Here is a 20,401-nt window from a genome sequence, read left to right on the forward strand (position 1 = left end):
CCCTCGCTTTGATTAAATACATTTTGGAATACTTTGGAAAAGGTTCAACATTACACACATGTTTACTACTTTATATCAAGTAATTAGGGCACTATTTCCTCATTATAAAACACCAGTATCAACCTAAAGGGACATAGTTGTCATTCTTCATCAGTGAAGTATTTGTACAGACACATCACACCAACCATCACCATATCATCTAATCTGCCTTATCGTACTCATTATTTCCTCAGTTCACCTCCACTACATCCTAAAGCAACAGAATGAACTACAAACTAACTAGTACTACACTACATATTACAATACTATTTCTGCTGGTGTAGCCTGCGGTAGCTCCTCTAAGAACCTTTTCTCGCAGTGCGTACAGGCGAATGGCCTCTCTCCCATTTGGACTTTCTGCCGGTGCGAGAACCTCTTCTCACACTTGTGGCAGCAGTATGGTTTCTCCCTTGTGTTTACCCTGGTGCCTCTTCAGGTTTAACGAGTGGGAGAAACTGGTCCGGCACAGATGGTGTTCATCCTCTGGTGGAGCTCCACTTGTTTGGGTAAACTAAAGGCTTTTCAACAGAATGAACACAGGAATTGCTTCTCTTTACTACTGGATCTGCTCATAGCGTTACTACTACTGTCATGTGTCAATGGGCTTGTGTAGTCATTTAGTGTTGAGGCACTGGCTTTGTCTGAGGTCTGGTTTAACATTAGGAGAGGGTGAGGAGGATGAAGGCCAGGGAGTGTCTGTGTTGTCACAGGGTCCATGTCCAGTTGATAGATCCTATAGAAGGCAGACTGAAGGCAACACCTGTTAGGCGGTTAACCTGAGGCGCCGTCAGTCTCTCTGAATCACAACTATACGAGCAGGATGGAGCATCGCTAGCCGAGTCTGTGACTGTTCTCATACTGACACTTCCCCGTCCCCGCAGACCAAATCTACGCCTCACCCTGGTCTCAGCCAGTCTGTTGTCATGGAGACTAAGTGTGGATGTTGTTTTGTGTTCCCCTGTCTGTTTCTGGTTGTGGTTAACAGTGTTGTTCCCCAGCCCAGAGTTGAGGACGCTGTCCCATCCACTGACCTCCACTATATCGCCTCTGGTCCTGCCCTGATCAATGATGTTTTCCCCTGGGCTCTTGGCTACACCGGTCTGGGTATCCAAGATGGCCACCCAGTCTCCTGCAGGAAGAGGTTAGAGTTTTTTTGTTGTCAATTACCTGGTCAAGTTCATCCATTATAATGTGTGTTTTTGTATGTGAACATAAGCTGCATTGATTTAATTTTATGAATGAAGAAAAAAAAGAATAGCCACTATTCCCATTGAAGATCTATTACTGTATGTAGGCTATATGTACACTCCCGTTCAAAAGTTAGGGGTCACTTAGAAATGTCCTTGTGGGGCCTCCCAGGTGGCGCAGTGGTCTAATGTCACCAGAGACTCTGGGTTCGAGCCCAGGCTCTGTCACAACCGGCCGCGACCGGGAGGCCCATGGGGCTGCGCACAATTGGCCTAGCGTCGTCCAGGTTAGGGAGGGTTTGGCCGGCGGGGATATCCTTGTCTCATCGCGCACTAGCGACTCCTGTGGCGGGCCGGGCGCAGTGCATGCTGACAAGGTCGCTAGGTGTACTGTGTTTCCTCCGACACATTGGTGCGGCTGGCTTCCGGGTTGGAAGTCTTCTGTGTTAAGAAGCAGTGCGGCTTGGTTGGGTTGTGTTTCGGAGGACGCATGGCTCTCGACCTTTGCCTCTCCCGAGTTCGTACGGGAGTTGCAGCGATGAGACAAGACAGTAACTACTAACAATTGGATACCACTAAATTGGAGAGAAAAAGGGGGTAAAAAAAAAAGGAAAAAAGAAATGTCCTTGTTTTTGAAATATATATATTTTTTAAATGTCCATTAAAATAACTTCAAATTGATCAGAAATACAGTGTAGACATTGTTAATGTTGTAAATGACTATTGTAGTTGGAAACGGCAGATACATTTTTTTTTTTGAATATCTACATAGTCGTACAGAGGCCCATTATCAGCAACCATCACTGTGTTCCAATGGCACGTTGTGTTAGAGTTCCTCTCTCCAGTGACTGTGTTCTTTTGCCCATCTTAATCTTTCCTTTTTATTGGATTGTCTGAGATATGGCATTTTCTTTGCAACTCTGCCTAGAAGGCCAGCATAATGGAGTCGCCTCTTCACTGTTGACGTTGAGATTGATGTTTTGCGGGTACTATTTAATGAAGCTGCCAGTTGAAGACTTGTGAGGCATCTGTTTCTCAAACTAGACACTCTAATGTACTTGTCCTCTTGCTCAGTTGTGCACCGGGGCCTCCCACTCCTCTTTCTATTCTGGTTAGAGCCAATTTGCACTGTTCTGTGGAGGGAGTAGTACACAGCGTTGTAGGAGATCTTCAGTTTCTTGGCAATTTCTCGCATGGGATAGCCTTCATTTCTCAGAACAAGAATAGACTGACGAGTTTCAGGAGAAAGTTCTTTGTTTCTAGCCATTTTGAGCCTGTAATCGAACCCACAAATGCTGATGCTCCAGATACTCAACTAGTCTAAAGAAGGCCAGTTGTATTGCTTCTTTAATCAGAACAACACTTTTCAGCTGTGCTAACATAATTGCAGAAGGGTTTTCTAATGATAAATTAGACTTTTAAAATTATAAACTTGGATTAGCTAACACAACGTGCCATTGAAACACAGGACTGATGGTTGCTGATAATAGGCCTCTTCGCTTATGTAGATAGTTGAATAAAAATCAGCCGTTTCCAGCTACAATAGTCATTTACAACATGAACAATATCTACACTGTATTTCTGATCAATTTGATGTTATTTTAATGGACCAAAAAAAACAAGGACATTTCTAAGTGACCCCAAACTTTTGAAAGGTAGTGTATTTCTCCCTTACCTTGCGCCCCCATCTTTAGTCCACTCAGCAGATCAATGCGCTCTGGTTCGTCCTCTATCGTCTCCTCTTTGACTATCAGCAGATCAGGCTTCCCATCCTCCATGTCTACTGACTGTAAGATACAGAGTGAGATGATTTTGGATCAAGAAATCTGATAGGAGCACCCTGCTTTGGAGCATCTTCTAATTGGGCAATGAGGGATTTCTATGAGTACTGTGCAAACATGTCAATTTATTTTATACTATGCAAACATGTTAGTTGATTTGATTACTTGACACTCTTTAATGGTTTGATCATTTAAAAGCCATGGTCCCACAAAATTAATCAAGACCTCGGCCAATATCTACAAAGAGTCTCAGAGTAGGAGTGCTAATCTAATCGTTTAATCTGATCTAATCGTTTAAGCTGATCTGATTCGTTTAATCACGGAATAGTAATTAACTAGGAAGTTGGGGCACCACGGGAAAATGTTGTTTATAGAGTTGTAATTTCCTGAATATAACTCTTCAGATATTTTATTATCTTATCGATTACAGTCGTATATTAATGTATTATTACCTCATCAGTCTCATTCCTGAATGTCGCAAACTCTGGATATCTGCACGAACCCTATCATCATAAATCATGAATCAGTGATATACAAAATGGCTTATTTATTTACTAACTAACTAACTAATCAATCACAGAATTACATAAACACACACACAGTAGATCACACATTGGTTACTAACATGACACAAAGAAAAGTACCTAGTGGGCTAAGCCAATATGATGGCTTGGTAGACAAAGGAAAGGGGTCGGGAAAGCTTAAGAGCGGGATATTCAGAGTTGATAACTACACTCATGGAAATGCTAATACTTTGAACATGAACAACCACTCATTCGAAAAGAAATGGCAATTTACATATTTATGAGTGTATGCCTTTGTTGTCCCTCTCTGCGATCGCCAGCTTGTTATAATGGATACGTCAGAGTACCATTCGGTCATTCGACCGGTTGCATTTACCAGACTAAAGTACTTAAACAGCTGCAGCCTGAATACTTGTTCTTTAGTTTGTAGATTTCTTAGCCATTTCAACGTGGGAATGATCTCCATGTTCTCTGGTCCTGTCCTTTGGTAGAGTTGCCAACCATTTCAACTTATAGCGACAGCTTCCATGTTTTCTGGTCTAATGTAAATTTTGTCACGGGTGGTTTTATACAGGAGTAGAAAAGGGGGCGTTCCATGATGCCGTGTAGTGTCTGTGCTCACAGGAGCGTGGCCACTGACTGATCATAAGTTACTATGAAAAACAATTCTCATTTAGAAGACTAAGATCACATTGTTATCTTTCCAAAAGTATTCTCATGCTTAATCATTCATTTTATACAACATTCAGATGCAAACCCCATAATTGAGAAGTGTATACAAACAAAGAAACAGTAATCTGTGTCTCCTGTCCTTCATGAGGTCACCAAATGAAACAAACTCGACATGACTGTTCCTTAAGTGTCCACGGACTACTCCAACTGCTTGGGCAACAGAAATACTGTTCAATTATTCAACCTTTTGATGTCCAAGTGTCTCTGTGTTCCACAGTCACATTCCAATCTCGATACTACAGAGTCCAAAAGCAGAGTATTTTACGACCAACATGAAGCGTTCCCCTCTACCTCTGCGGGGGAGAGAGGGCGCTGTAGAGAGGACCCACTGTACCCTGATCCTTCAGATCTTCACAGGAGAGTTATGACAGGTGTGACTAGCTCTGTTTTGTACTGACAAACATGTGGTATATGTGTAGAAGGCAGACAACAAAGTTTAAATTAAGTCTCTAAAATCAAATAGATCAATATATCCCCAAGCGAATGGGAAAGCGTGAGCGGTCAGTTATGTACAAATGCAAACCAATCAGTTGGTAAAGCGGTGCGGCGACACAAATCCAACAAAGCATTGCTTCCCCCAGAGCAAAAGACAAGGAGCAATTAGGAGATGCAAACGGGAGTAATGAACAGCTAAAGAATATCAAACAAAGCTAAAATGCTCTCAATGCACACCAAAACAAACTGCTACAATCTGTTGTTAAAAAAGTAGATTCGCTCGAAAAGAAAGTAGTCTATCGTGTCAGACATGCACGTGAAAGAACCCCCCAAAAATTTGCCTGCTGGAAACAAAGTTGCAAACTTTAGAAGATGAATTGGATCAGCAAGAAAACAGAATGAGATGAAACATGAGAATATTGTCTGTACCAGAAGACGAGGAAAAAAGGACACCTTTCCAGTTACGTGGTCAAACTGATATCAGAAGAACTTGCCGTGGATATAGCACCAGAGGATCTGGAACGATGCCAAAGGATCGGGCGTGAAACAGATGAACGCTAAATATCCCTGCATGGTAATCTTCAAGCTGTGGAACTATCAGACCAAAGTCAACATTCTGAAAGCACAGGAGGGAAAGGAGATCAAAAGCCACAGCCAGTCCATTCGATTCGTCTAGGACCTGTCTGCTAGGCTGAGGAGAAAACGCAAGGAATACATTCCGATCAGACAATCAGAATCAAATCTCAACTCTGCTTCCCGGCAGTGCTGTGGGTATGGAAGGGAACGCAAATGATGGAACTCACAAGCACCAATGAAGCCCTAATCAACCTACAAGAAACCTTTCCAGTTGAAGAAGGAGAGCCCCCTGTTCTGAGAAGAGGATTAAGTATGACAAAACTACGTGCACACTAGGCTACATACAGTGATGCCTATGATCAGCTTATGGTAAATTGAGATAATATTATTTCCCCCTCCCCCAATAAAATCTATAATCTACTTTCCCAAAGTAACTATTCTTCTCTAGGAAGTAACGATAGAAGTAGCCGATGCCAATGGGCTACATGGACACTGAAAATATAATACAAATGAGGAAATATAGCATGTATGTCAATAACTGTTTGGTCCAGCTTTTTTATAAGTGCATCTTATGATAGCTTCATAAAGCCTTCATATAGGCGTCATAACACTACATATTTGTGAAGCATCTCATCTATAACCGTATATCATGCTCTATAAAGATTCATAATGTGGCATAACTGTTTGACATATTTATACATCTTTTATAGAGCATGAAATACAATAAAGATGACTGATTTTTGGCCCATTTATGCAGTGTTTATGAACCCTATATCAAGGCTTTATGAAGCCTTCAAATAAAGTGGAACCAACTGTTCTATGGACGTGTGTGTGTTTGGGCGTGAGTGTAGGTGTGTGTGGGTGTTCATATGAATGGGAGTGTGAAGGAAGGTGAATTAATACGTGTGGGGAGGGAGTGAATGGGTGTGTGGATGCATAGGGTATGTGTGAATGAAGGAGAATGGATGAGTAAGTCGATGTATGTAAATGTATCTGAGAAGAAGGGAGGGTGGGAAAAGACGGGAGGTTGGGAGAAACTTGGCTTGGGTGGGTAAGGGTGTCCAAGGATGGGACGTTGTGACAAGCTTGGCAAGGATGGGAGGGTGTGACAAGCTTGGCTTGGTGGAATAAAGGGGGGAGGGTGTGATGAGCTTGGCTTGGCTTGGGGGTAGGAAGACTGGGATGGGGAGGTTTGAGGGATAAGCTTGGCTTGGAAAAGAGGAAGAAAGGATGAATCTATACTACAATGTAATTTTATTTATTTTTGTGACTTGCAAACCTGCTGTAAAATGAATAAGAGTTCTGGACAAATTAGGAGGTCAAGTCATTATTATTCCTTGTTTTCCATTATAGTTAAGTTCCAATGGTGGTTATTGGCGAGAGTGGAGGGATAGGGACAGGGGAGCTGGGAGGGCGTCAGACACTTCCCTGAAGGTCAGTGAGCTCCAAACATATTGGGGACAATTTTTGTTGTTTTGGCTCTGTACTCCAACCCTTTGGATTTGAAATTATACATTAACTATTTGTATTTGTATTTATTATGGATCCCCATTAGTTCTTGCCAATGCAGCAGCTACTCTTCCTGGAGTCCAGCAACATTAAGGCAGTTATATACAATGTAAATATTACATGACATTGCATTTCATAACACTTTACCCAATACATTTAGTGTGTTCCCTCAGGCCACTACTCCACGATCACATATTTACAATACAACATCCATGTATGTGTGTCTGTGTCTCTTCACTGTCCCCGCTGTTCCATAAGGTGTATTGTTATCTGTTTTCTAAATCTGATTCTACTGCTTGCATCAGTTACCTGATGTGGAATAGAGTTCCATGTAGCCATGGCTCCATGTAGTACTGTGCGCCTCCCATAGTCTGTTCTGGACTTGGGGATTGTGAAGAGACCTCTGGTGGCGTGTCTTGTGGGGTATGCATGGGTCTCCGAGCTGTGTGCTAGTAGTTTAAACAGACAGCTCGATGCATTCAGCATGTCAACACTTCTTACAAAAACAAGTAGTGATAAAGTCAATCTCTCCTCCACTTTGAGCCATAAGAAATTGACATGCATATTATTAATGTTTTTCGAGGACTCCCTTTGTGGCACCTGACCACACGACTGAGGTTAAAGTGAAGACTGTTAGATATTATTTAAGGTTATTGTCATCCATATCGGGTGAACCGTTTAGAAATTAGAGCACCTTTTGTACATAGTCCCCTCACTTATGTGTATTAAAGTATTCAAAAGTTTAGTATTTGGTTCCATATTCCTAGCGCGCAATGATTACATCAAGTGTGTGACTCCACAAACTTGTTGGATGCATTGCTGTTTATTTTGGTTGTGTTTCAGAGAATTTTGTGCCCAATAGAAATTAATGGTAAATGTAATGTATTGTGTCATTTGAGTCACCTTCATTGTAAATAAGAATAGAATATGTTTCTAAACTCTTCTACATTAATGTGGGTGCTACCATCATTACGGATAACCCTGAATGAATCATGAATAATGATGAGTGAGAAAGATACACTTACAAATATCATACACCCCCCCCCCCCCCCCCCCCCCCCAAAATGCTCACCTCCCCCGTTATTGTAATGGTGAGAGGTTAGCATGTCTTGGAGGTATGATATTTCTACATCTGTAACTTTCTTACTCATCATTATTCACGATTCATTCAGGACTAAGGGTGCGTTAGTAAATTCGCTCTGGCTATCTACTCCGATTTCGGAGCACTCTCCTCCGAGTGTGCAAAAGCGCAGAATAACTGACAAATACACCTCTTGAATATGGCCGGTGTCAGTAAACCTCAGCGAAAAAGCGTAATTAAATTGTTGCCAGGAGCACAGTTACAGTCACCAATGCTCTGGATAACATGAAAACAGCCTAACCAGCTCTGCTATGGAGAGTCAAATGGTCAGAGTGAGGTGTTCTCTCATTTTCGAGCTCCCAAGTGGCGCAACGGTCTAAGGCACTGCATCTCAGTGCTAGAGGAATCACTACAGACCCTGGTTTGATCCCGGGCTGTATCACAACCAGCCATGATTTGGAGTCCCATAGGTCAGCACACAATTGGCCCAGCGTCGTCTGGGTTAGGGGAAGGTTTGGCCGGGGTAGGCCGTCATTGTAAAATAAGAATTTGTTCTTAACTGACTTGCCTAGTTAAATGAAGGTTAGCTTAGGTGCTTGACTGCCGTTGTGAGGTCAGAAACTTGGATCAACCCTGCTTCTCCGCCAGAGCGTCCAGTATGCGCTCTGAACGCTCCGCGAGCAAAACACTCTTGAATTTACAACAAACGAACAATCCGACAATTTACAAATGCCCAGAGGGCACTCTGGCACTCCAGATTGAATTTACAAACACACCGTAAGAAAGTTAGATGCACAAATAGCAGTGTGTTTGTGTGCAATGCTTAAGAGGCAGCTCTGCATTTTCAAGCTGTTGGCTACATCCCTTTTCAACACACTAACACAATACACGTCAATCTACATATAAAAGGGGGGGGGGGGGGGGCTCATTTGAGAATCGAAGCCTTGTCACAATCTGCGTCAATTACGCAGACTAGGCAATTTACACAGAGAGCAATTTGATCAGTCAGTCTAATACACGTGACAGTTGCTTTTATGATCAGAATGTGCAGTTGGACTGCGGTATGTTAAGGACACTTCCATGAACAAGTGTTGGAACATGTCCACCTACGTCGACAATTTTAATTGGCTGATGCAGAACTTGTTCCAGGATATAATCTGATGAGACTAGCTACAATTTAGAGTTTGGTCAACTGCAAATAAATCAAACATTTTAATTGGCTAATACGCATTTTGAGCCGCAGAAAATATTTCAATTTCAATTGTTGCTTATGTTCCCCACTACGTTAGAGTTCTATACTGTAGTTACAGAATGACTTAATAAAAAACAAAAAAACATCATGGGACAGAAATATTATGTGGGTAAAAATAAGTCAGCTATGATAAGTTAAAAGTCATCAGACAAACCTGACTAAACTATGTTGACGTGTACAGTAGGGGTTTGGGTATATTTAGTAAGTGTATATTGGTTATAATATCGTGTGTATGCAGAATAGGGTGAGATCAGATGTGATGTATACTAAGAGTCCAAATGAAAGTCTTAGAATGAAAAGTTCCATTTTGTGTTTATTGAACATAAACAAGTTTTAAATACATCATATGAAAACCACACATACACATCTCAACTAATAATCTGAATGAACTTGCTAAATTGCATTAATTTTCTCATGAAAAGTGTCTTGGGGAGAAAATTTAGTAGTTGAATGCAAGTAATTAAATAGGCATTTGTGAACAACATATAGCCTACACAGTACAATCAACATGTATCAGACTTTGTAGGCTTATATATGCCTTATATATCACAATGTCTGGATGCAATATTCTACCAAGGAATATTCAACAATGATATCCGTTCCTCTTGTTATTCCAAACACATCTATGGATCTATTCTGCTGACAACAATGAAAATTATTCTTTGTCTATAATGCAGGGTTTGATCTAAACATCAGAAGCTATTGAGTGGAAGAGTTACTTTCTATGTTATAGAGTGGAATGTTTTTTCTGCTGGTGTATCCTGAGGTAGCTCCTCTCTGAAAACCTCTTCCCACAATGCGTACAGGAGAACGGCCTCTCTCCCGTGTGGACCTTCAGGTGCATCTTCAGATGGTCCTGGCGGGAGAACCTCTTCTCACACTGGGGGCAGCTGTAGGGTTTCTCACCTGTGTGGACCCTCTGGTGCCTCTTCAGGTCACGTGCCTGGGCGAAGCGCATATGACACTGGGTACAGCTGAAGGGTTTCACCCCTGTGTGGACCCTCTGGTGGATATCCACTTTCTGGGGGCTGCTGAAGCCTTTGTTACAGAACATGCAGAGGAACCGTTTTTCTTTACTATTGCCTGATGTGGCTCCACCTCCCCGAGCCTGGGCTCTAGCCCTGTCGTTTGAGTTCAATACCTGATCAAAAAGGACATGGCTGGGTGAATCGGAAGGCCCCATCGACGTGGACACTGGGTCGCGATCCCTGAACTTGTGTATAGGAGAGTGGGTCACGACGGTTGGATTTGTCTCTAAGCTTTCCCTGTAATCTAAGAAATCTCTGCCCTGTGAGTGTCCATCTCCTAGGTGACTATCTGCATTCCATGTGGGAGAAGCGTCACCCTCCACTTTCACAGTCACCTCATCTATGATTATAACCTCCCTTTTCTTATCTCGGCACCCTTCAGTGTATATACTACTACTGTACTGGTTCCAGTCCCCTTTAGACAGATCAGTCTGTCTCTCTAAACCCAAGGATATGTTGCCAGGGTCCATCTCTGTAGTGTAAGAACAAGACGGATCATCAACTTCAGTGTCTAACGCATTACCATCTCCACGGGAATGAACCATTCTCTGGCTCTGGAGAAATACGGGTAAGTACTCTGAACCGGGAGCAGGAGGACAGCCCAGTGTCCCCAACTCCAGTCTCTCTGGGTCTGATTTGTGGTCAGATCCTGTGTGTAAGAGCCTTTTTGTTACAGTTAAAGTATTGGAGTCTGTCTCTGACTTGAGGACGGCGTTCGGCGTTCCACTGACCTCAGTGATGCTGCTACGGGTCCTGGGCTGTGCTGGGGCGGTGGTGGTGTCCTCCATGGCTACAGAGGGCATTCCAGTCTGGATGTCTGTGCTGTGCCGTGGGTCTTCCTCTCCTTCAGACCTCTCCATCTTGACCCCAGGACCTGCAGTATCTGCATCTGCAGACTGACACAAAAAGAGAGGAGGTTATTACCTGTAAATTAGCAGAATTGGATAACTGTCGTAGTGAAGTCTCAAAAGCTCCCCTATGGCAGATGTACATGTAAGCAAGTGAATAGCTGAGGGGAGCCTTTCTGAAATAAACGGGCCACATTTGATTAACAAAGTAACTGTAATTTTTTATGTAATACTATTACACTAACCTCTATCATGATAACGTGCTGGGTTGAGGTTCCACTCCCCTCATCAACATTGATTGGTTGGTCATCTCTCTCTGAATTGTGCTTCATTTGCTTCACAAAGCTCCTGTGGCCTTCAGTGAGACTTCCTTCACCTGTGAAAGTGATTGGGGGGGGGGGGGGGGGGGGAATAGGTTATGTTGGCTACTGTCTGCTCAACGGTATAGACCCTTTTCTGTGTTTACAAACAATTCTGCATGAGAGCGAAGAGTGCAATTTTGGTTGCAGAACACGGCGGAGTTCTCATTATAAGGCTTGTATGAAAGTCCTGCTTCATATAACAGTGTAAGCGTATGACAAAAATCAATGGCTCTGGTTATAATAGCCTCTTTTAGAATCCGAGGGTGAAATACTTCCCCACTCGTCTCTAACATGTAGGCTCAGCATTACTGAACAGTCCCACAAGTCAGAATGTTGAACAAACCTCATTTCGACTTAGCTTACTTGTTGTCCGCTGATTTTGTCCCTATGTCGGAGGTAATCTGGTACAAAATAGCCACAGAATATCCACAGGGAAGTGTTATAAAACCCCCGACCTACTGATGCAATTCGCACTTGACAAATACTTGCACAATATGGCCGAGCATAACCGAACGGCAAACACTTCCAGCTGATTGCGAGGAAATGTGCTTTGGTCAACGTAAGTGTCAAGAGATTGAAAATACAAGCGACAGAACCTACCTGCGCCACAAAAAGTAGGGTAATCAACCCTTTCCTGTGGATACACTATCTCCTACTGCCAAAAGGACCAACAGCATGAACAACCGGTAAAGTTTAAATATCATTTTAATAAACATTCTGGCTTGTAGAGACTACTGCATCTTTTCATGGTTACATTAAGACACCATGGAGCCGGCACGAGATACGGACCCGTACAACAGTGCAGTACTCCAGATCTGACCTTTATCCATACTGCTCCATCGAGAAGATTGAAATACTGTTCGTTTTCCCAGAAAACTGCCATATTCGTCCTCATGCTAGCTAGCAGTAGCCACAGCAGCCATAATGGAATTGCATGTCACGTTGGCTGTGATACACTACATGGACAAAACTGCTCGTCGAACATCTCATTCCAAAATCATTGCCATTAATATGGAGTTGGTCCTCCTTTGCTGCTCCACTCTTCTGGGAAGGCTTCCACTAGATGTTCGAACATTGCTGCGGGGACTTTCTTCCATTCAATTTCAGCCAGAAGAGCATTAGTGAGGTCGGGCACTGATGTTGGGCGATTAGGCCTGGCTCGCAGTCGGCGTTCCAATTCATTCCAAAGGTGTTCGATGGGGTTGAGGTCAGGGCTTTGTGCAGACCAAGCAAGTTATTCCATAACGATCTTGACAAACCATTTCTGTATGGACCTCGCTTTGTGCACAGTGGCATTGCCCTGTTGAAACAGGAAAGGGCCTTCACCAAACTGTTGCCTCAAAATCGGAGGAACAGAATCGTCTAAAATGTCATTGTATGCTGTAGCATTAAGATTTCCCTTCACTGGAACTAAGGAGCCTAGCCCAAACCATGAAAAACAGCCCCAGACCATTATTCGTCCTCCACCAAACTTTACAGTTGGCACTCTGCACTCGGGGAGGTAACATTCTCCTGGCATCCGCCAAAACAATATTTGTCTGTCGGACTGCCAGATGGTGAAGCTTGATTCATCCCTCCAGAGAACATGCTTCCACTGCTCCAGAGTCGGCGAGCTTTATACCACTCCAGCCGATGCTTGGCATTGCGCATGGTGATCTTAGGCTTGTATGCGGCTGGAAACCCATTAAAGGTCAAATTTGGAGTACAGTGGCATATCCTATCCCTGCATTGAGGTACGTTTTCCGACCCATATCTAGCCATAGATGGCTAGTAATCAGGGAATTTGAAATATTGCATACCATCCAAAAACTGACCAAAACCCAATTCTGGGTAACATCTGAACACATGTGCAGGGATGAAAGGTGCAATTAACTTTATGAACGGCGACAGCATTCTGCAAAATATACCTCTTGCCATTCCTCTGTGTCGGTCGAGGAACTTGACACTACTGCTATGACTGGCGAGGGCGCGCTCTCGCATTGTCCCCTCTGCGCGCTCCCGTGCCACCTTCAGTTCCAGTAGCTGTAGTTTCCTCCGCAATGTCCTGTTTTCTTTCTGGCTTTGAGTTATTTCCAAACGAAACACTGCATAGTCGTCGTCTACGAGTTTACAGATCTCTGCCACGGCTGCATTCGCTAGCACCTCCATAATGGAGGCTATTTGAGTGTGAAAAACCATATCGTTGCAGTTAGCCATTGTTAGCTAACGTGATCAGCTACTATACCTAGTTAGCGTTACCTAAATACTATCTATTAACCAAGTCCTGGTATCAACGCGAATTAAAAACGACATTATACAGTTAAAGGACTGATATTGAGTTCTATGATGATAATAAACGTCTAAATAACAATGCTAACGTGGAAATAGTTTTTGATCACTTCCGTTTACACTAAAGAGAAAAGATCTTATTGGTAGGCGTCATATCAAATGGTGTGGTTAAATGAAAAAGGTATGCGCGCCGCTGTTCTTTGAAATACGGTACTGCTTATAGAGTGTCATTGCGATCTGTGGAGTTGCTGTTTTCTCGTGACATTCCTAGATTACTCATTATATGAATAACGTCGGATTAAATCAACAAATACGATAGTCTGTTGAAAAAACGTTAAGGTTACAAGTAGTTGTGTTGTGCAATTTTTTTTAGGTGAGGGAGCGCCCCCAAAAAAATATGCCAATGACGTAATAATTTTCTTCAATCAACGTTTGTACCGACAGTTTATAGAATATGCATAAACTGCATCCTCCAATTGGAACGTCTGCCCATGCCCACACTATGGGTGCGTTTGTAAATTCACTCTGGCTATCTACTCCGAGTTCAGAGCACTCGTCTGAGTGTGTCAGAGCGCAGAATAACTGATGAATTTACGAACGCTCAACACCCGTTGAATATGGCGGATGTCAGTAAACGTAGGCAAAAAAAAGGCGTAATTAAATTGTTGCCAGCAACAGATTTAGTCACCAACGCTCTGGATAAAAGGAAAACAGCCTAACCATCTCTGCTAGGGCAAGTAAAATGGTCAGAGTGAGGTGTTCTCTCATTTGTGTCTGGAAGTAGCTAGCAAGGTAGGCAACGTTAGCTTGGGTGCATTACTGCCGTTGTGAGGTCAGAATGCTCGGATCAACTCTACTCCTCGGCCAGAGCGTCCAGTGTGAACGCTCCAGAGCGAAACCCTCTGAATTTATGAACACCTAGAGCACACTTTTGCATTCCAGATTGAATTTACGAACACACCCTATTGTCTCAAAAGTTAATATTTTTAAATCCCCAAGTTAGGAATACCTCATTTCAAAACAGGCCATCGCTGTCAATCATGTATGATAATTTGTGACCTTATACTGGTGAAACGTCCAAACTGCATCTCCATGACAACTATTTATTTGATCTCAATCAGTTTCATGGGAATATGCATTTATACTGAACAAAAATATAATCGCAACATGTAAAGTGTTGGTCCCATTTTTCATGGGCTGAAATAAAATATCCCAGAAATGTTCCATATGCACAAAAAGCATTTTTTCTCTGAAATGTTGTTCAAAAAAATTAGTTTACATCCCTGTTAGTGAGCATTTATCCTTTCCCAAGATAATTCATCCACCTGAGAGGTGTGGCATATCAAGAAGCTGATTAAACAGCATGATCACTACACAGGTGCACCTTGTGCTGGGGACAATAAAAGGCCACTCTAAAATGTGCAGTTCTGTCCACAACACAATGCCATAGATGTCTCAAGTTTTGAGGGAGCGTGCAATTGGCATGCTGGCTGCAGGAACGTCCACCAGAGCTGTTGCCAGAGAATGTAATGTTAATTTCTCTACCATAAGCCACCTCCAACGTCGTTTTAGAGAATATGGCAGTACGTCTAACCAGCCTCACAACCGCAGACCACGTGTAACCACGCCAGCCCAGGACCTCCACATCCGGCTTCTTCACCTGTGGGATCATCTGAGACCAGCCACCCGGACAGCTGATGAAATTGAGGAGTATTTCTGTCTGTAATAAAGCCCTTTTTTGGGGAGAAACTCATTTGGATTGGCTGGGCCTGGCTCCCCAGAGGATGGGCCTGGCTTCTAGTGATGGGCATTCCAGCTCTTTCCAGTGAGCCGGCTCGTTTGGCTCAGCTCCCCAAATAGAGCTAGCCTTACCCACAAAAAGAGCCACCTTACCCACAATGTATTTAAAAATGCATTGGTTTGTTTGAAGAGCCTCATCAATCGCGCTGGCATCACTGAAGGCTAACTTCTCAAACCTGGGGTCAAGTGCAGCGGTTTCTGATAGCACGTGATTATATTCCATTCTGTGGAACTTTCTGTCTATTGATGAACATGGGGTGTCCAACAACTTTGTCACATGTCCTGTGGTTACATTTGCTTCTCTCTGGCGGCTGGCTGTGATTCGCTGCAGACCCTTACACAGGAGTATCATTTTTGAGGCTGTCACATAGCTGGAAAGAGAAAACAGTAACTTATTAGTTCAGGTTCATGTTTTGTGTACTGATACTACATTCTCATCTACTGCTCATATACATTTTTAATACTGGATTAAATAATAACTGCTTACTGTACCTCTCTCCACTGATCTCCACAGTGACCTGCTCAAAGGGTTCCAGGACTCTGCACTGATCTCCACAGTGACCTGCTCAAAGGGTTCCACCACCTCCCATTCCTCTTGGGTCAGAGCATCAACAGGTGCATTGACAATGGCCACGGTAGAGATGATGGCATCATTTGATTCAAGAAACCGCTTCAACATATAAAATGTTGAATTCCACCTTGTAGTGGAGTCTTGGCCTCAGCTCAGCTCATACCCATCTGGCTTTGTGTAGACTTTAGTTTTTCAGCACATACTGTTCTCCTGTGGAAGTATTCCCCAGCTGCTTTCACTTTGTCCACCGTGGGCTTTATCACCTTCAGAGCATCTCTTACAATCAGGTTGATTGTGTGGGCAAGACATGGATGATGGGTCCATTTAAAAATGTTCATGGCTTTGGTTATGTTAGCTGCATTGTCGCTAACACAACAGACCACTTTTCCATCTACTTGGCCCGCTAGTTCCTCGAAGCTCCTCTACAAATAGCTTCACAGTTGGGTGCACAGTTCGCATATGCCGGTGTAGGTTGTGCGTAGAACCGGCTTTATATGTGATTTTGTTTTGGCAAATTCTACATGGTGCTCTAACATTGTCTACATTATTAAAATGCATCCAAATGCTACTGTGCTTCTGACTCATTTTCCAGCTGTTGTTTTCACAGCTGTCCTTCCTCTCTCTCCTCGGCTGCTAAGTGTGTGACTGTGAGTGAGTTGGCTTGGCCCTCCCTCATGCATGTTTGGTTCATTGGTTCATTGATTGACAGGAACAACAGGTGAGGCTGTTAGTCTGAGCACAGTCAGAACGAATCTGTGTGCGCTTGAGCATTTAGGCCTATATTATTTTATTTATTTTTTCTTTCTTTGAATTAGTTAATTTTATTCATTTAAATCTTTTGATTATTCATATTTTATTTTTTATAAATAGATTAGGCTCTTCTGATATGCTAGCCGGCTCCCAACGTTCACCTACAAGAGCCAAGAGCCGACTCGTGCGCGAACGACCCATCACTACTGGCTTCCAAGTGGGTGGGCCTATAACCTCCCAGGCTCACCCATGGCTGCGCCCCTGCCCAGTCATGTCAAATCCATAGATTAGGGCCTAATTTCTTTATTTAAATTGACGGATTTCCTTATGAACTGTAACTCAGTAAAATCGTTGAAATTCTTGCATGTTGCATTTTCTATTTTTGTTCAGTAAATACACTATATAAGGCTCCTTACAGCTTCTACCCCTAAGCCATACGACTGCTGAACAATTAATCAAATGGCCACCTGGACTATTTACATGTATTATCTATGCATAGTCACTTTACCCCTGCCTACATGTACAAATTACCTCTACTAACCTGTACCCCCGCACATTGACTCGGTACCCCCTGTATATAGCCACATTATTGTTATTTTTTACTTAAGTTTATTTAGTAAATATTTTCTTAACTCTATTTCTTGAACTGCATTGTTGGCTAAGGGCTTGTAAGTAAGCATTTCATGGTAAGGTCTACTACACCTGTTGTATTCGGCGCATGTGACAAATAACGTTTGATTTGATTTATATACAAAAGTATGTGGACACCCTTTCAAATTAGTGGATTCGGCTAATTCAGCCACACCCGTTACTGACAGGTGTATAAAATCAAGCACACAGCCATGCAATCTCCATAGACAATACGCAGTAGAATGGCCTTTCTGAGGACCTCAGTGACTTTCAATGTGGCACCGTAAGTCAACCGTAAGTGCTGTTATTGTGAAGTGGAAAAATGTAGGAGCAACAACGGCTCAGCCGTGACTCTGGAGCAGTGGAAACGTGTTCTCTGGAGTGATGAATCACGCTTCACCATCTGGCAGTCCGACAGATGAATCTGAGTTTGGGGGATGCCAGGAGAACTCTACCTGCCCGAATGCATAGTGCTAACTGTAAAGTTCGGTGGAGGAGGAATAATGGTCTAGGGCTGTTTTTCATGGTTCGGGCTAGGCCCCTTAGTTCCAGTGAAGGGAAATCTTAACACTACAGCATACAATAACATTCTAGACGATTCTGTGTTTCAAACTTTGTGGCAACAGTTTGGGGAAGGCCCTTTCCTGTTTCAGCATAACAATGCAACCGTGCACAATGCAAGGTCCATACAGAAATGGTTTGTCAAGATTGGTGTGGAAGAACTTGACTGGCCTGCACATGACCTCAATCCCATCTGACACCTTTGGGATGAATTGGAACGCTGACTGCGAGTCAGGCCTAATCGGCCAATATCAGTGCCCGACTTCACTAATGCTATTGTATAGCAGCAAAGGGGTGACCATCTCCATATTAGATGATTTTGGAATGAGATGTTTGACTGGCAGGTGTCCACATACTTTTGGTCATGTAGTGTAGTTTGCCTAAGCGAAGCCCTTTCCACACGTTGGGCAGGCATACTACTGCTTGTTGGCGTCCGTCCTAACGCTGGGTCTCCCACGTTGTGACCCAATGACACCAGAGGAGGTAGAAACAGGAGCCACCATCCTCAGTCAGGTGGTTAGTCTTTGAGCTCCCTCCTTGACCTCGAGCCATTGTTTGGGTGTTGTTGGGATTGTGTGCTGTGTTATAGGCTAGGTACCTCTTGTGTTTAACACCCTGGAACCCTGGAAACAGGATGGTCTATCCCTATTAGCCCCAGGCCCTGCTCCGGTCCTGCACTGACCCTCGTGGTTCGGTCCTGGTTCTGACTCGGCAAGGAAGAGTGACTGGTTCTGACCAAGGGTCAGGATTTGTGACCAGCTGCTTCAGAGGTCCACTCTCTCCCACCAGCAACACCGGATATCAGCAGGTCCTCATGGACTGCAGACTGTAAACACAAATTGAACATAAAAGTATGAAGGCGTTATAGAAGAAACTCTTTGCTGTACACACAGAAATGTGACATGTTATAAAATGTTAACCACAGTAAAGCCCATCTCTAACCCTTTCATTCAAATACCTAACAATATGTAGCCATTAGAGTTTATTATTATATATTTTTTTCCATATGTGTTGATTCAAGAATTAGGTAAATAAAGTCAAATGAAATTGTATTTGTCACATGCGCCGAATACAACAATACAACAACCTTACAGTGAAATGCTAACTTACAAACCCTTAACCAACAATGCAGTTAAGAAAAATACCTTAAAAAATAAGAAATAAAACTAATAAATAATTAAAGAGCAGCAGTAAAATAACAATAGCGAGGCTACAGTTGAAGTCGGAAGTTTACATACACCTTAGCCAAATACATTTAAACTCAGTTTTTCACAATTCCTGACATTTAATCCTAGTAAAAATAATTATGTTTTAGGTCAGTTAGGATCACCACTTTATTTTAAGAATGTAAAATGTCAGAATAATAGAGAGAATTATTTATTTCAGCTTTTATTTCTTTCATCACATTCACAGTGGGTGAGAAGTTTACATACACTCAATTAGTAATTGGTAGCATTGCCTTTAAAATGTTTAACTTGGGTCAAACGTTTTGGGTAGCCTTCCACAAGCTTCCCACAATAAGTTGGGCGAATTTTGGCCCATTCCTCCTGACAGTGCTGGTGTAACTGAGTCAGGTTCCTTGCTCACACACGCTTTTTCAGGTCTGCACACAAATTTTCTATAGGATTGAGGTCAGGGCTTTGTGATGGCCACTCCAATACCTTGACTTTGTTGTCCTTAAGCCATTTTGCCACAACTTTGGAAGTGTGCTTGGGGTCATTGTCCATTTGGAAGACCCATTTGCGACCAAGCTTTAACTTCCTGACTGATGTCTTGAGATGTTGCTTCAATATATCCACATTCCCTGCCTCATGATGCCATCTATTTTGTGAAGTGCACCAGTCCCTCCTGCAGCAAAGCATCCCCACGACATGATGCTGCCACCCCCGTGCTTCACAGTTGGGATGGTGTTCTTCGGCTTGCAAGCCTCCCCCTTTTTCCTCCAAACATAACGATGGTCATTATGGCCAAACAGTTCTATTTTTGTTTCATCAGACCAGAGGACATTTCTCCAAAAAGTATGATCTTTGCTTTTTTTAATGGTGGTTTTGGAGCAGTGGCTTCTTCCTTGCTGAGTGGCCTTTCAGGTTATGTCGATATAGGACTCGTTTTACTGTGGATATAGATATTGTTGTACCTGTTTCCTCCAGCCTCTTCACAAGATCCTTTGCTGTTGTTCTGGGATTGATTTGTACTTTTCGCACCAAAGTACGTTCATCTCGACAGAACGTGTCTCCTTTCTAAGCGGTATGATGGCTGCGTGGTCCAATGGTGTTTATACTTGCGTACTATTGTTTGTACAAATGAACGTGGTACCTTCAGGCATTTGAAAATTGCTCCCAAGGATGAACCAGACTTGTGGAGGTCTACAATTGTTTTCTGAGGTCTTGGCTGATTTCTTTTGATTTTCCTATGATGTCAAGCAAAGAGGCACTGAGTTTGAAGGTAGGCTTTGAAATACATCCAC

General features: G+C 42.9%; 1 protein-coding gene across 1 annotated transcript in view; it reads right to left on the reverse strand.

The window, feature by feature from the left end:
- The window catches only part of LOC129841455 (uncharacterized), a 29,747-nt gene extending 10,475 nt beyond the window's left edge, over positions 1-19,272 (reverse strand). The window contains exons 1-6 of the mRNA XM_055909725.1: positions 15,915-19,272; positions 13,262-15,793; positions 11,238-11,368; positions 10,876-11,040; positions 2,902-3,013; positions 1,071-1,168 (exon numbers count right to left, since the gene is read on the reverse strand). Of these exons, the coding sequence (XP_055765700.1) occupies positions 1,071-1,168; positions 2,902-3,013; positions 10,876-11,040; positions 11,238-11,368; positions 13,262-13,550 (795 nt within the window). The 5' untranslated portion in view covers positions 13,551-15,793; positions 15,915-19,272. The remainder of the gene's footprint in view (positions 1-1,070; positions 1,169-2,901; positions 3,014-10,875; positions 11,041-11,237; positions 11,369-13,261; positions 15,794-15,914) is intronic.
- Positions 19,273-20,401: the final 1,129 nt, after the last annotated feature.

This window comes from Salvelinus fontinalis, chromosome 42, assembly GCF_029448725.1.
Source record: "Salvelinus fontinalis isolate EN_2023a chromosome 42, ASM2944872v1, whole genome shotgun sequence".
NCBI classification, from domain to species: domain Eukaryota; kingdom Metazoa; phylum Chordata; class Actinopteri; order Salmoniformes; family Salmonidae; genus Salvelinus; species Salvelinus fontinalis.